The sequence below is a fragment of the Dreissena polymorpha genome, chromosome 11, assembly GCF_020536995.1.
Source record: "Dreissena polymorpha isolate Duluth1 chromosome 11, UMN_Dpol_1.0, whole genome shotgun sequence".
Lineage (NCBI taxonomy): Eukaryota > Metazoa > Mollusca > Bivalvia > Myida > Dreissenidae > Dreissena > Dreissena polymorpha.
In genome coordinates, this window is record NC_068365.1 from 17,326,336 (window position 1) to 17,344,610 (window position 18,275).

Genomic DNA, 18,275 nt, shown 5'->3' on the forward strand with positions numbered 1-18,275 from the left:
AAAATAGGGAAAAATGCATGTGCGTAAAGTGTCGTCCAATATTAGCCTGTGCAGTCCACACAGGCTAATCAGGGACGACACTTTCCGCTTTAATGGTATTTTTCGTTAAAAGGAAGTCCCTTTTAACCAAAAATCTAGTTTAAGCGGAAAGTGTCGTCCCTGATTAGCCTGTGCGGACTGCACAGGCTTATCTTGCACGACACTTTACGCGCGTGCATTATGCCCAGTTTTCTCAGAACAACACACTATGTATTTACGTAGGACGCTGAATAAATATAGTCATGAGTTAGTGTAATCTAATAATTGTATACACATTTCTTAAAAAAAGTGCAATAAATCTTACAAATGATAGAAACCGGAAGTAATTTCATTAATTTAAGAAGAATGGATGACAAACACCACTCCTTTGGTGTGACGTGTACTCAACGTCGTATAAATTTAGGAGTTTTATTTTGGACCAAATCTTTAAGCGGATTACACGGCTTGTATTTCAATAAAATTTGATCTAACGTGAACCTGTATGAATTATACTTTATGGCATCTCTCGATTCGGGTTCAATGGACTTTAACTAGTTGAGATTGAACTTGAAGTGTAAACAATCATTAAATTGTAGATAACATTTACTGTCCTTCGAGTGGCATAATATACGTCAATAGTTAGGATGCGCCACTAGTGTTTTATTTTTCTTTATTGACGCGTTTAATATATGAAAAAAAACAACATATCTTTTCTTCTCATGACGAGCGTGCTACATGTATTGACTCTTGTGTAATTTATGTCTTGTTATTTATTTCCTGGTTTGTACAATAAACGCTAAAACTAATACGAAGGAATCCATTTTATTACAAACATCTATTACTAAAACTTCACATGTTTGTTACCATTGCGTTCATTTACTTATTCTTTACACTGGATACGTACCGAACTATTGAAATGATTTTAAAACATTTTTATAACATGAAATTGAAGAACATAATTAAACCAGGTGATATAATTTATGACATTTTAGAAGATATTTTGGAGCGAAATAATTTGAATGTGGGTCAAAATACTTTTGTGCCGGTATCAAACGCGTAATAATGTCATCACCGGAAAGGTGGACAATACATTTGTTCATGATGGACGTTTGTGAATTGTCTTCTTTTTCAGTCATAATCATTAAGCGCAGTCACACCAAACACAATGTATTTTTTATTAAATATAATTGATTCTTTTGTTTATATTAACAAACAATCCAATACAGCGAGAAAATGGAATATAATACTTACATACGACCCTTACAAGGTATTTCCTCATGCATATCATTAGTCATCGATATTATCCAACAAGGATGAAACGAGAGATTAGTTTAAACATATTTTTTGCTCGACTGCATAAAAAGCCTTAGGCTTATTTGAAACGCTCTTGAGTCCGTTTCCTGGGACTAGAACCAGTATTTGGTGTAAATGGGGGAAATCTAAAGAACGCTCCCACAGTGGGGATCGAACCAGTTACCTCCCGATCGCTAGGCGGACACCATATTTACTACACCACTGCGATTAAACTTATTATCAAGAAAAAAACACCGGGTGCATGTTCTTGTTATACTGTATTTTCAGTTTCATTATTTTCCTGAAAAGGCCCGCCATTGGAAAATAAATTATATTCTATTCTATTCAATTCTACTTTATTTTTATTTTATTCTATTCTATTCTTCTTCATTCTATTCTATTCTTTTCTATTCTATTCTATTCTATTCTATTCTATTCTATTCTACTTGGAAATGTTAAACGATAAATAGTATAATCTCTTTTACATCTGAAATGGGTCGACTTTTTTTGTATTTTGTGTTATTATGTGTTATTATGTGCATAGCTACTAATTCCTCAACATCGCTAATTAGATCCCAGGCTATCGATGTGTTGGGAACTCACGTTTCAGCATACACGTCACTGCATGTATTGGATAACATCAATCTGGAAACACCGGTAGTTAATGGTAGAATCCAGTTACGTCAACTGTTTACTGTTTATTTACATGTAACGAAATAACGTCGTCTGATGCTCTGGAGTCTTTTTCTGTTGTTTATTTTTAGATATTTTATGCTTAAACCTTAATTTAAACGTGTTGTAAATTATAATTCAGATTTTTAAGACGTACAATCACATTGTAAACTTGTGGCTTATGCGTACTTTAACAAAAATAATATTGTAACATATACGGAAAGACGTTCGATTTTGTTAAAACTTTAAAGGCATGAAGTTGCAATGGGCACGAACAGTACATACATCATGTTTTCTCTAAATATATACTCATATTATCCTAACACCTCGCAACGTAGCTGAGCGACTCACAACAGCGGACTCATTAATGACTTGCAGCATGTGATATCAGCAACACTAGATAGAATAGCTTGCAATATTGGGATTAATTGCAGCTGAGCTGTTGTTTGTGTGGAGTTAGCAACATGTATCATGTTACATCTACGAATCCTACAAAAGTGATTTCGGAAGTAGCTTTAATGACGGCGAAATGTTCATATTAAAAATTGTATCGCGCTTACTACTGCTCGTGTTTAAGCTCTGTGTTTTCATGTATGATATGATAGAAACAGAGTTAACCCATTTATGCTTAGCGTCTAGAAAAAAGGGCTTGGCAAAGAGCGTAGACCCAGATGAGATGCTGCATGATGCGGCGTCTCATCAGGGTCTGCGCTGTTTGCTTAAAGGAATTTCTGTAAGAAATATCCTAAATATAGAAATTAATATACTAGACATCCCTAGTTTTGGAAATAAATTTATCCAATTTTGAAGGATGGGAAAGTCCACTAGGCAAAAATGGGTTAATTGTGAGGTAACCGTTTTACGTTTTGCGTGTTTTGTTTCGTGCTAATGATTTGTTGCGTTCTGTTTGTTCGCAGAAAGCAGAAGAGATGAGGAAGTGAGCATCGTGTGTTTAAAATTTAAACTTCCAAGAAATTATCATATTAAAGGAATACTTTCTGAACATATAGTGAATGTTGTGCCGGAAATGGAATTATAGCATCTAGAAATGTGGACCGCCAGTGTCCCTCTTGGATACTGAAGTTTAGACGTTGCATATCCAGGGTCGTCGTGACCAAAATCACGCATGCGCAATGCCACAGTTAGTGTTGTTTCACAGGAGTTGGGGGATCGGAAGTGACGACTTCGTGTTTCCGGGAGCCGTCGACGGGATTGTTCGATGTGTTTGGTAAGTGCAGATGCTCTCTCTAAGTTATAGCGCTACAAGTACTAAAGCAAAAGTAGTCGTACTGTAACTACGAATATAATGAAATTATACATCGGAAAACGTTATATATTTTCACATTTTATTGCAAAATTACTCAAAATAAATAAATATCGTTATCACTTTCGTCAAATTTGTCTCCGCCACATCATTATTCGCCATCGTAATTCTAATATATACCATCAATATGCAATTATATCAATTAATGATTATCAATTATCGAACATGTGTTTCAATATTTTTTCCTCTTTGATGTTTTTTTCTTGTTTTAAAATAATGCACACCAGTACATTTAATTTTGACTACATTGCATTTGTGTATGTAAAAATTGTAATTTTACTAAACCGTGAACAAGTCCCTTGAAGCGAATGAAATATTTAACGTCATTAATAAAAGTGTTTTGTTGTTAATTGGTCACTTAAGACCTAGGTTTCCTGTCATTGTAAATATTCAAAAAACATTTGGACGTGGTTGTTCAGAGTAAATTCAATCAATGAGCCGCCAGGGCTTTGACGTTCCAATGAACGTTCAATCTAATTAAATTAAACGTCTCCCCGCCAGACATTCTCTGCGTTATATCTGACAGTTAAAGGAACCCATTCCCAGATTTTGACATGTATTGAAGTTTGTCATTAAATGCTTTAAATTTGATAAATGTAAAAATTGAAACTTGCCTGCTCCTGTAAAAAAAACAAGAAAAACGATTTCTAAAAAGTAACCTACAATTGGGCTCGAACCACTGATCCTTGGAGTAAATTACCAGCAGTTAAACCACTCGGCTATTCGTGCTCTTACAGTGATTTGTGTATTTGATCGAATATGTAAGCAATCCTTGTAATGTCACAAAATATAACGATTGCAACAAAACTCTCCAAATTATTTAATCGTTTCGCGTTGTTATTGCAATTTTCAAGTTTTTTGAAAGTCAAAAGATGCTTATAATGGATATTTTGGAGCATTTTAAATGTTCAGTATTACTGTTTCCTCGTAAATATCATAACAACAACGAAAGTATGCAAAACTGATTTTTTTTTCAATTTTGTCAATTAACCAAAACGTAAAAAGGTCCCTTTAATATTCGTGATTCAATAATCATCTTTAAACCCCCAAATTGAGGTAATATTTGTGATTTCCGCCGTGCGACCGGAGGGGTGCTTGCATACCTGGTTTGATTCCCAGTCAGGTAGAATTATGATGATATTTGAAGTGTCTGAATACGCCTTATGTTCAACATAACCTTAATCTAAACGCATACTATGTTAACCATTATTCCCTTGCATTTTAAATCCAAATGCGTATGATCTTATTAAAGCGGGTATATAAGATTTTGTCAAATTTTTATGAATTTATATAAAATGTGTAAACAAACTTATTATATATATATTTCAATATAAATTAACATAAAAGTTAAGAAGAACATGTGTCGAAAAAACGGCTGTACAGCCGAATTCGCCAGCATGTATACCATACATGTACGATGTGAATCTAAACTTAGTTTAACGGTTTATTTGAATTCCTGCAACGATATCTATTCATACGAAACACGAACACTAACTCCGATCCTAATACAAAGACGAATGCTTCGGTTATTGTAGGAAAATATGTACGTCACAATCGGCTCGGGGCGCTAATTTGTCTTTGCTGCATTTTATGAAATTCGGCTATAATGTATAATTTTTCTTGCCTGTTTTGTGTTATTGTAACATATTTTATCAATATATTACAATTAAACACATATAAGAAATCGTATATACCCGCTTTAAAGAAACTGTTGATGTCAATTTAATGTTCAAACACGTTTTAGCGAACAGAAATATCCGATAGACTTATATCATCACATCCGCTATATAAAACATCATAACCACATATTCAAGTGGTAAATTTGATCAGAAGTTTACCATTAAGTTGCCCGACAAGTTTTAAAAAAGCAACTTAAAAGAGTAGGTTGGTAAAGTGGAAGCAATTCATTCACGAGTGCTATATTACAGGCGTTTGTATGACAAGTATTTCAAGCGTGTAAAGGATTGACTCAACTAAAGAGGTCTTTCATCAACGAATCCAAATCTAAGCGGGTTGAAACTGGGTCACGTTACATTGGATCGGACACAGCTCGATAATATCTATTTGAACCACTTGCGAAGTCCGCGTCGACAATTACTCTCAATTGTCAATAGAATTTAGATTTGTATAGCCTTTTTTCATTGAAAATACCTTCATTGCAACGCGGTGCATACATATTAAAAGCTGAAACATTATTATGCCAAGGTGTCATCTCGGACATAATTATATTCGTTTTCCATAATATCTCTGGTGTGCTTGACTTAATACATTGTTAAATATTATTGATTGGTGGTGTAAAAAAGACGGATTGTTTTCGTGTATTTATACCTACAAGTTTACACAAGGTTATGCAAAATGTCTATCTATCAAATATGCGACAATATTTTGTTAAAATTCAATGCATTTACGGTAATGCGTTTTTTCTAGGTTAGTACGTATTTACTCGTTTTGAATTAAACATTATATTTGTAGTTACTTTGAAAGTAAATTTGTTTTTATAACACAACAGTGGAATTAACGTAAGTTATGGTGGCCGTGTCGATAAAATAATATAACAATTGCATTAAATTGAAAAAGAGATCAAAGGCTGATGCACATAACACTATAATACATTTTGTCTGAATCGTAATTTCAAGATTAAATGCATAATTAAGAAGCATGGTTTACCCTATAAGAAAAATAAACATGAATGTAGTGATATAAATAAAACGGTAAGAAATTTTGCAAACTAACTGTATATTAATAAATAGTGAAGTACTCTGCTTCCAATAGGTTGGAAGTTTAAATCCAATTATGTTTTAATGTAATAACAATAACCATTATTACTAATACGGACTTCTAAAAACAACAACACAATGATTATATCTTATAAGTTTTTTTCAACTTTCTCATGCGGTTGGATGCGGACCATCAACGTAAAACGCAGCATCTTCGTTGATAGCTCAAACATTGTAGAGACAACCGCTGACAATTGACACATTACTGTACCGCTGACAATTGACACATTACTGTACCGCTGACAATTGACACATTACTGTACCGCTGACAATTGACACATTACTGTACCGCTGACAATTGACACATTACTGTACCGCTGACAATTGACACATTACTGTACCGCTGACAATTGACACATTACTGTACCGCTGACAATTGACACATTACTGTACCGCTGACAATTGACACATTACTGTACCGCTGACAATTGACACATTACTGTACCGCTGACAATTGACACATTACTGTACCGCTGACAATTGACACATTACTGTACCGCTGACAATTGACACATTACTGTACCGCTGACAATTGACACATTACTGTACCGCTGACAATTGACACATTACTGTACCGCTGACAATTGACACATTACTGTACCGCTGACAATTGACACATTACTGTACCGCTGACAATTGACACATTACTGTTCCGCTGACAATTGACACATTACTGTACCGCTGACAATTGACACATTACTGTACCGCTGACAATTGACACATTACTGTACCGCTGACAATTGACACATTACTGTACCGCTGACAATTGACACATTACTGTACCGCTGACAATTGACACATTACTGTACCGCTGACAATTGACACATTACTGTACCGCTGACAATTGACACATTACTGTACCGCTGACAATTGACACATTACTGTACCGCTGACAATTGACACATTACTGTACCGCTGACAATTGACACATTACTGTACCGCTGACAATTGACACATTACTGTACCGCTGACAATTGACACATTACTGTACCGCTGACAATTGACACATTACTGTACCGCTGACAATTGACACATTACTGTACCGCTGACAATTGACACATTACTGTACCGCTATTAGGGACTAACCTAACCTATGACTTCCAAGCGATTTCTTTCAATACATAAAATGTTTCATACATAAATTAAGTATATTAATCTATTTTGATTATACTATACAGCAATATTCTATAATATTTTTTATTATTATTTGTTCAATTATCGCATTATGGTATAGGACGCTAATGCGACATACGCAAATCTTGGCGAACGAGTGAATGCTTTAAGCTGTCATTCATGCGGAAATGGATACCGTGCATTGTTCATCACTTTTATTATGGCCCGTATTCTTTTTACAGCTTGGATAACAGGTTGACACAATGACATAATCAGTTTTTAAATAAGGATGCGGTTAGAAAATAAACATCATGAAACATTATTTTGTTACGCTATTGAGGAATTTCAGCTTTTTATGACTCGACTGTAGTCCAACCTTACTATACTTAACCTCTAAAGAAACCAACACCCTCTTTTGTTAATGATAATATATATCTTCCTTGTCAGTGTGTTATGTTTACTTTTCAACGTTCCTGATAAATTACATAGCAACTGGATATTGCTATCGTATCAAGTGGCAATACATCGGGGAATGTTTTTGTAATCGTTCAGTTGATTCTCTTACAAGTTGTAGCTCAAGTGTAGTTGATGGCTTAAGTTATCATCTTACAAAACATGCCTCTAAAGAATTGAAAAGTTTGTTTAAAGATGTATTTGGTAATCCACAACAGAACAATATTATGGTGTTTAACAAATCAAAGTGTATACAATACCGATAAATATCTCCCTTTCATTACAATACGATTTATAATACATGACTTCTTTCTACGTTTACAAGAGACAAGAGACAAGAGACAAGACACTTTATTGAGACTTGTACAGAGTACATCGTCTAAATACATCAATAACAAATACATACATGATGTCACGTTTTTAACCTTTTGTTTAACATTGTGTTATGTTTAGATATAGGTTTACAATACAAAACATATAACATATATATTTATATATTACTTAATGACAAGTTATAACATTTAATTAAATGCATAACAAGATCAGATATAACAAGTATAAGTACAGTATTACAGTGTTTAGGGGGAAAACCCAATGCATACTACAAAGTAGTGTTCAAAAATGTATTTCTTGCTTTTAACGCATATTTAACATATTTTGCAAACATTAATAGCTCATTTGTGTTATTACCATTTATTAATTGGTGGAATTTATACACAGATGGTTTATTGTAGTAAAATGGTTGTATATATTTCTTTCTGATAGTGATATATTGAGTACATTTACATACAAAGTGGAACTCATCTTCTAAATCTGATTCGTTACATAATAGGCAATACCGTTCGTTTCTTGGGGTGTTTTGAGAAGCATATCTACCAGTCTGTATTCTAAGTGGAAGAACTGACAATCGTAATTTAGTAATGTATGCCCTCAGGGGTTTAGGAATATGATCAAGGTAATGTTCATATACAAAAACAGGTTGAAATACACAATACATGTCCAGAACCGGGCTGTTGTCGACAATCCTATGGCAGTCCTGGATATACATATCAATAACTCTACATTTAAATTGATGTAAAAATAGATTAACATCGACCAAATTCGCATCATCAAAAGCATGTGAAAATCAATATGTGTCTAACAGCCTTTTAACATTAGTAACCCAATTTATATGTCCCTTATTGCTATCTTGCAGGGCTTGTAAATATACACTTTTTATAATAGTATTATCAGAATTTGAAATTTTAAACCAGTATTTAACAATTCTAATAAAACGATTAATAAATAAAGGATGCCGACCCAACTCCGCATATACCGCTGCATTACAAGTGTTCTGTTTAACAGTCAGCAATCTTTTGCAAAATTTTAAATTTATTCGTTCAATTTCTTTTGACTTTGTGTTGCCCCAAACTTCGCATGCATAGTTAAGAATTGAACCAACAAAAGCATCAAACAACTGACATACCGTTTTAGGTTTTAAATCAAAATCTTTACATTTAATGAATAAAATATTTAGTGCTTTTAGTGCTCTACCAGCTAGATATTCTTGGTTCAAAGAGAAGTTACCTGTATACTTAAAAACTGTACCCAAATAATTAAAATCATTGACAACCTCTATTGGTTGGCCATTATATGTCCAATGTTCTGATGGTAAAAGACGACCACGTTTCCGGAAAACCATAATTTTTGTTTTAGTAATATTTACCTTTAGTCCCAAGGTATTGCAGTATTCAAGTAAACGGTCCGAATGAGATTGTACTTCTTCAGGCGATTTACCTATAATTGCCATATCGTCAGCAAAAAGCAACAATATAAGTATAATATCATCAATAAGCAAACTTTATTGAGACTTGTACAGAGTACATCTTCTAAATACATCAATAACAAATACATACATGATGTCACGTTTTTAACCTTTTGTTTAACATTGTGTTATGTTTAGATATATATAGGTTTACAATACAAAACATATAACATATATATTTATATATTACTTAATGACAAGTTATAACATTTAATTAAATGCATAACAAGATCAGATATAACAAGTATAAGTACAGTATTACAGTGTTTAGGGGGAAAACCCAATGCATACTACAAAGTAGTGTTCAAAAATGTATTTCTTGCTTTTAACGCATATTTAACATATTTTGCAAACATTAATAGCTCATTTGTGTTATTACCATTTATTAATTGGTGGAATTTATACACAGATGGTTTATTGTAGTAAAATGGTTGTATATATTTCTTTCTGATAGTGATATATTGAGTACATTTACATACAAAGTGGAACTCATCTTCTAAATCTGATTCGTTACATAATAGGCAATACCGTTCGTTTCTTGGGGTGTTTTGAGAAGCATATCTACCAGTCTGTATTCTAAGTGGAAGAACTGACAATCGTAATTTAGTAATGTATGCCCTCAGGGGTTTAGGAATATGATCAAGGTAATGTTCATATACAAAAACAGGTTGAAATACACAATACATGTCCAGAACCGGGCTGTTGTCGACAATCCTATGGCAGTCCTGGATATACATATCAATAACTCTACATTTAAATTGATGTAAAAATAGATTAACATCGACCAAATTCGCATCATCAAAAGCATGTGAAAATCAATATGTGTCTAACAGCCTTTTAACATTAGTAACCCAATTTATATGTCCCTTATTGCTATCTTGCAGGGCTTGTAAATATACACTTTTTATAATAGTATTATCAGAATTTGAAATTTTAAACCAGTATTTAACAATTCTAATAAAACGATTAATAAATAAAGGATGCCGACCCAACTCCGCATATACCGCTGCATTACAAGTGTTCTGTTTAACAGTCAGCAATCTTTTGCAAAATTTTAAATTTATTCGTTCAATTTCTTTTGACTTTGTGTTGCCCCAAACTTCGCATGCATAGTTAAGAATTGAACCAACAAAAGCATCAAACAACTGACATACCGTTTTAGGTTTTAAATCAAAATCTTTACATTTAATGAATAAAATATTTAGTGCTTTTAGTGCTCTACCAGCTAGATATTCTTGGTTCAAAGAGAAGTTACCTGTATACTTAAAAACTGTACCCAAATAATTAAAATCATTGACAACCTCTATTGGTTGGCCATTATATGTCCAATGTTCTGATGGTAAAAGACGACCACGTTTCCGGAAAACCATAATTTTTGTTTTAGTAATATTTACCTTTAGTCCCAAGGTATTGCAGTATTCAAGTAAACGGTCCGAATGAGATTGTACTTCTTCAGGCGATTTACCTATAATTGCCATATCGTCAGCAAAAAGCAACAATATAAGTATAATATCATCAATAAGCAAACTTTATTGAGACTTGTACAGAGTACATCGTCTAAATACATCAATAACAAATACATACATGATGTCACGTTTTTAACCTTTTGTTTAACATTGTGTTATGTTTAGATATATATAGGTTTACAATACAAAACATATAACATATATATTTATATATTACTTAATGACAAGTTATAACATTTAATTAAATGCATAACAAGATCAGATATAACAAGTATAAGTACAGTATTACAGTGTTTAGGGGGAAAACCCAATGCATACTACAAAGTAGTGTTCAAAAATGTATTTCTTGCTTTTAACGCATATTTAACATATTTTGCAAACATTAATAGCTCATTTGTGTTATTACCATTTATTAATTGGTGGAATTTATACACAGATGGTTTATTGTAGTAAAATGGTTGTATATATTTCTTTCTGATAGTGATATATTGAGTACATTTACATACAAAGTGGAACTCATCTTCTAAATCTGATTCGTTACATAATAGGCAATACCGTTCGTTTCTTGGGGTGTTTTGAGAAGCATATCTACCAGTCTGTATTCTAAGTGGAAGAACTGACAATCGTAATTTAGTAATGTATGCCCTCAGGGGTTTAGGAATATGATCAAGGTAATGTTCATATACAAAAACAGGTTGAAATACACAATACATGTCCAGAACCGGGCTGTTGTCGACAATCCTATGGCAGTCCTGGATATACATATCAATAACTCTACATTTAAATTGATGTAAAAATAGATTAACATCGACCAAATTCGCATCATCAAAAGCATGTGAAAATCAATATGTGTCTAACAGCCTTTTAACATTAGTAACCCAATTTATATGTCCCTTATTGCTATCTTGCAGGGCTTGTAAATATACACTTTTTATAATAGTATTATCAGAATTTGAAATTTTAAACCAGTATTTAACAATTCTAATAAAACGATTAATAAATAAAGGATGCCGACCCAACTCCGCATATACCGCTGCATTACAAGTGTTCTGTTTAACAGTCAGCAATCTTTTGCAAAATTTTAAATTTATTCGTTCAATTTCTTTTGACTTTGTGTTGCCCCAAACTTCGCATGCATAGTTAAGAATTGAACCAACAAAAGCATCAAACAACTGACATACCGTTTTAGGTTTTAAATCAAAATCTTTACATTTAATGAATAAAATATTTAGTGCTTTTAGTGCTCTACCAGCTAGATATTCTTGGTTCAAAGAGAAGTTACCTGTATACTTAAAAACTGTACCCAAATAATTAAAATCATTGACAACCTCTATTGGTTGGCCATTATATGTCCAATGTTCTGATGGTAAAAGACGACCACGTTTCCGGAAAACCATAATTTTTGTTTTAGTAATATTTACCTTTAGTCCCAAGGTATTGCAGTATTCAAGTAAACGGTCCGAATGAGATTGTACTTCTTCAGGCGATTTACCTATAATTGCCATATCGTCAGCAAAAAGCAACAATATAAGTATAATATCATCAATAAGCAAACCGGAACTGTGCGTCCCCTTGACGTAGTCCGACAGCATAACTAAAATATTCTGAATATGATGAACAATGCCTTACACAAGATTTGACATTATGATACATATTTTTAATAATTCTGAGCAGTTTGCCTTCAATACCACATTTGTATAATTTTAGCCATAAACCATTTCTATAATAGTATCAAAACATTTTAACATATCAACGTATATAACATATAACCTTTTATTTTCATTAACATATTTTTGTACTAAAGACATTAAAATAAAAATAGAATCATCAGTGGACCGCCCTTTTCTAAATCCGAACTGTGCGTCCGAAATAATATTAAAGTTGTTACAAAAGGTTTCAATGCGTGTATTTACAACAGAGGTAAACAGTTAAGATAAGCAACTAAGAAGTGTTATTCCCCTATAATTATTAATATCTGAAGTATTTCCTTTTTTGTGTATAGGGATTATTTTACCCTCGGTCCACTTTTCTGGATAAACACCAGAGTTTAAAATTGCATTAAATAGGTCACATATATGAGATGAAATAATATCTTTACATTCAAACAGATATTCATTCAAAAGGCAATCACTTCCACAAGCTTTATTTCGTTTCAAAAAATTAATACCTTTAATTATTTCATTAATAGTAAATGGTTGATCAAGTTCCGGAAATCGAGTATTCGGCAAATCAAAATTATTATTGGAACAAAATGATTCAGCATCATCATTCTCGAATTCATAAATACCATTGCTAATACTTGAGAAAAATGAACGAAAATTATCTAATGATATAGTTTCACCTTTGTTTTTTCTTTTAGATTTAAAGTATTTCCAAAAATCTTTGGGTTTTTTATTCTTCAAACTCTCTAACTCGGTTACTTTCCTTAGATTGTATTCTTTCTTCTTTTTGTTGATTAATGTTTTATAAGCCCGTTTGTATTCTAATAACTGCGTTCTATTGACATCGTTTCTGTCAGAATTAAATAAGTTTAACATTCTTTTATAGTTTAAATGTGCGATTTTACAGTCGTTATCAAACCAATCCTTATGCTTAAAGCTACCACTTTTTTCAAATTCGGATTTATTAGAAATAACAATAGTTTTCGAAAATAACGGATCTGCTACACTGCGAAAAACGTCAGTAAAACTATTCAACGCATTGTTAATCGATTCATTACAATAGCAATTTATATCGTTCACAATTCTATTAAAATCCGGTAATTTGGCGATTATTCCCGAGCGGAATTCATTGGGTAACGATTCGTCCCATTTAAATTTGATTTCCTCATACGAGGGATTATCTCCTGAAAAATTGTTACAATAAAGCGAAAATGACAAAAACGCATGGTCGCTGAATTCGTTAAAATCGTTCACAGTAAAATCCTTCAACGAAAAATATCGTTCTTGACAAAGCAAGTAATCAATTGTAGATAGCCCATTACGTGAAAAGTATGTGTGCTTACAACTATCACCAATCCTACCGTTCACAATACGAAAACTCGAGGATTTACACAAGTCAAGAAGTTTAATCCCGTGATTATTGTGGGACTTACCTACTGAGGCCCTGACCGAGTGCACATCGGGATTATAATCAATATCATCGGTTATTATATTTAATGTATCATGTATAATATAATCGCATTTATTACTAGTTCTACTGTTAAAATCACCGAATATTAACACTTTACCTCGATTATTATATGATGCAATATCATTTTCTAAGATATCAAAGAAATCCACATTAACAATGTTATAAGCATGTGAATCTTCACACCAAATGTAACAGCCACACAAATATATATCCTCATCAATACCAAAAAATATACGATCAAGTTTTAACCATATAATAGAATCAGGCTGGTTTTTTACAATTTGGATACCATCTTTAAAACATTCTTTGTAATATAAAACAATACCACCACTACATCTCTTAGCATTTCTATTTTGAAATTTTCTATGACACTAACGTACTTTATCAACGACAATTGTGTTCTTCACCAATACATAAAATGTGTACAAAATCAGAAAGCATCGTATTATTTATTATTGTTACATTGGGATGCGGTTGAGAAAGATAGGCACAGCACCCGCCTTCCCAGAAACCGCACTTGATCTGGTTCAATACAATGTTTATGTTATTCATGTATTGCTATAAAAATCACAATCGTCTCTTTGACTCAATGGCTTTTATTGAGATGCATGTTTCATCCCCAACTATGTATGCATATACTAATTAATTTCATGGAATCAATCCTTTGCCCGTGGGCGTGAAATCAAACGCTATGCTTTGAAAACGTATGTTAAATCGTCTTAAATGCAATTAGCGATAAACCACGGGCAAACGCATACAAAAAACTTAAATTTACCATAAATGTATTTCGTGTTATTGTAATGTTATGGTATACAGTTTTTGATAAGTGCCATTAACCCATTTATGCCTAGCGTCTAAAAAAAGGCCTTGGCAAACAGCGTAGACCCAGATGAGACGCCGCATGATGCGGTGTATCATCAGGGTCTGCGCTGTTTTCTTAAAGGCATTTCTGTAAGAAATATTCTAAATATAGAAATAAATATACTAGACATCACTAATTTTGGAAATAAATTGATCCAATTTAGAAGGATGGCATAAATTTGTTAACGTTGAAATACAAGGCCGTTGTTTAGAAAAGTCTGCTGCATTTACTCTCATTTCTTTTCATTCTATAAGCATGTATTTTGATAATAACTTTGAGTTTCTCTTAAAATACGTTTTCTATGCAAGCAGCGGAATACATGTTATCCTTGTTATTAGCACAGGCCATTCAGGGACTGCAGTTCTGCCTAAACGGGATTTTTGCTAAGAAGAGACTTTTTTCGGCGTAAGCTGTATTAAGCCAGCTTTTCACCTTAGCCTGACCTTTGTTAGCGTCCAATAGAATTCAAATAAAACTTCCCGCGGCCAAGTACAGATGAATACACTTCATTGACTGCATTGGCTGATTTGAGAATACGACCAGAACATTGGAAACATGTCCGCGTCTTTGTAACACTGTTTTACTGCGTGTTCCGCATGAAACAATTTATATCTAATGAAAAGGCTTAATAGATAGAACAGTTTTACACTCAATCTCGACATCAATACAGTTTGTGCGTCCACCTTTTATTTTCAGAAGATTTTCAGCGCCAGAACGTTTGCACTTAAAGGCTATTTTCTCATATTTATTACTAACTTCCATATTCCTGTCAACATGTTAACATGTTAAAGTATAGAGAGCAGTGGAAGCGAAGACTCACTTCAATGCATTGCATTTCAACTCGCGAGGTATATCGGGTCAATTTGCGGCCACTGTGTGTGAATGTCAGAGTTTACATACAGGTCATCGCTGCGTCTCTACCCTATGTGCTGATCGGAGTTCGCGGCCAGGAAAATAATCGTTACATAATAAAGACGCTATAGGGTGAATTAGGTGAACTGGAATTTTCTTTAAACCAGACAGATGTTAAATGAAGATATCCAGCGATATCATATGGTATGTCAATAATGGATTCTTAATGTGTTTTACAACAATACCATGATAAATATTATTTTTATTTGATTTAACAAGAATTATGCCATCATATTGACTAATGAATTAAGCATGAGCGCAATGATTCTCGATACTGTTAAAAATCGAATCAAATAGCAACGCCAGACAAACCACTAAAACAGGTTTGTTCGAAGAACGTGCGTATAAATATTTAAAATATATACGGATACTTCGCGTGTGGCCGGTTGACTCATATGTTTTAATTTCACTTCGATTCTTCTTTTGGTTTTCTGTTTTGTATCTATACGTTTATGACCAGCAATATGTAATAATGTAAAATGCCTAGGATCATGAAAAGCCGCGAAAACTCCGCGTATCATCCCGTACTGCGTTTGCTGCAGCTAAGAACTGCACAGAAAAAAACATTCGCTATCTTTGATCTCATTCATTGAAGTCTTTACCTTTCATTAACTGCAACCACAATCAACGCCGTATATCTTTTTTTAAAGATATTTCTTGTTTAAAAGACATCATAAAAGCGGAAAGTGTAGTCCATGCTAAGCCTGCGAAGAGTACACGGGCTAATCTTTTACGACTTTTAACACATATGCATTAAACCCCATGTTCACATAGCGAGGCTCATATATATATATATATATATCTTAAGGTATTTGGGCTTACGGAAACTACGATAATAACAGACGACTGGAATATGATATAAACGGATTTATTTAACATTTCGCCTGAATTGTAAAATTAAGATCAAAGAAACACGACTCTACCATAAGATGATAATAGACACAGATTTAGATATACATAGAACGCTATAAGAAATTATACAAAAACTGGTGATGTAGAACTGATAACATTGTGTTCTCAGCCGCTTAAACTGATCCACAACTTATTCCATTGTTACCTGTAAATTGAATTCTAATGAAGTGCTCTGCATCTAATATGTTACAAGTTTAACTCCAAATTATTTAATATAATCAACTTTAATACAATGATCTATTATTATAATTATAATTATAATTATAATTATTATTGTTATTATTATTATTATTATTATTATTATTATTATGCTCCCCTTCGAAGAAGAGGGGGTATATTGCTTTGCACATGTCGGTCGGTCGGTCGGTCTGTCGGTCGGTCGGTCTGTCGGTCCGTCCACCAGGTGGTTTCCGGATGATAACTCAAGAACGCTTGGGCCTAGGATCATGCAACTTAATAGGAACATTGATCATGATTCGCAGATGACCCCTATTGATTTTGAGGTCACTAGGTCAAAGGTCAAGGTCACAGTGACCCGAAATAGTAAAATGGTTTCCGGAGGATAACTCAAGAACGCTTAGGCCTATGATCCTGAAATTTAATAGGTAGATTGACCATGACTCGCAGATGACCCCTACTGATTTTCAGGCCACAAGGTCAAAGGTCAAGGTCACAGTGATCCGAAATAGTAAAATGGTTTCCGGATGATAACTCAAGAACGCTTAGGCCTAGGATCATGAAACTTAATAGGTAGATTGATCATAAATTGCAGATAAACCCTATTGATTTTCAGGTCACTAGGTCAAAGTTCAACGTCACAGTAACCCGAAATAGTAAAATGGTTTCCGAATGATAACTCAAGAAAGCTTATGCCTAGGATCATAAAATTTCGTAGGTAGATTGATAATGGCTGGCAGATGACCCCTATTGATTTTCAGGTCACTAGGTCAAATGTCAAGGTCACGGTGACCCGAAATAGTGAAATGGTTTCCGGATGATAACTCAAGAACGCTAATGGCTACGATCATGAAACTTCATAGGTACATTAATCATGACTCGCAGATGACCCCTATTGATTTTCAGGTCACTAGGTCAAAGGTCAAGGTTATGGTGACCCGAAATAGTTAAATGGTTTCCGGATGATAACTCAATAACGCTTATGCCTAGGATCATGAAAGTTCATAGGTACATTGATCATGACTCGAAGATGACACCTATCGATTTTGAGGTCACTAGGTCAAAGGCCAAGTTCACGGTGACCCGAAATAGTAAAATGGTTTCCGGATGATAACTGAAGAACGCTTATTCCTAGGATCATGAAACTTTATAGGTAGATTGATCATGACTCGCAGATGACCCCTCTTGATTTTCAGGTCACTAGGTCAAAGGTCTAGATCACGGTGACCCGAAATAGTAAAATGGTTTCCGGATGATTACTCAAGAACGCTTATGGCTAGGATCATGAAGCTTCATAGGTGCATTGATCATGACTGGCAGATGACCCCTATTGATTTTCAGGTCACTAGGTCAAAGGTCA

At 33.6% G+C, this 18,275-nt stretch overlaps 1 protein-coding gene across 2 annotated transcripts in view; it reads left to right on the forward strand.

Annotated features, from left to right (window-relative positions):
• The window catches only part of LOC127851025 (diacylglycerol lipase-beta-like), an 84,928-nt gene that overhangs the window by 1,507 nt on the left and 65,146 nt on the right, over positions 1 to 18,275 (forward strand). For both annotated transcript variants that reach the window (XM_052384464.1, XM_052384465.1), the window contains exon 2: positions 2,901 to 3,211. In XM_052384464.1, the coding sequence (XP_052240424.1) occupies positions 3,117 to 3,211 (95 nt within the window). In that variant the 5' untranslated portion in view covers positions 2,901 to 3,116. The remainder of the gene's footprint in view (positions 1 to 2,900; positions 3,212 to 18,275) is intronic.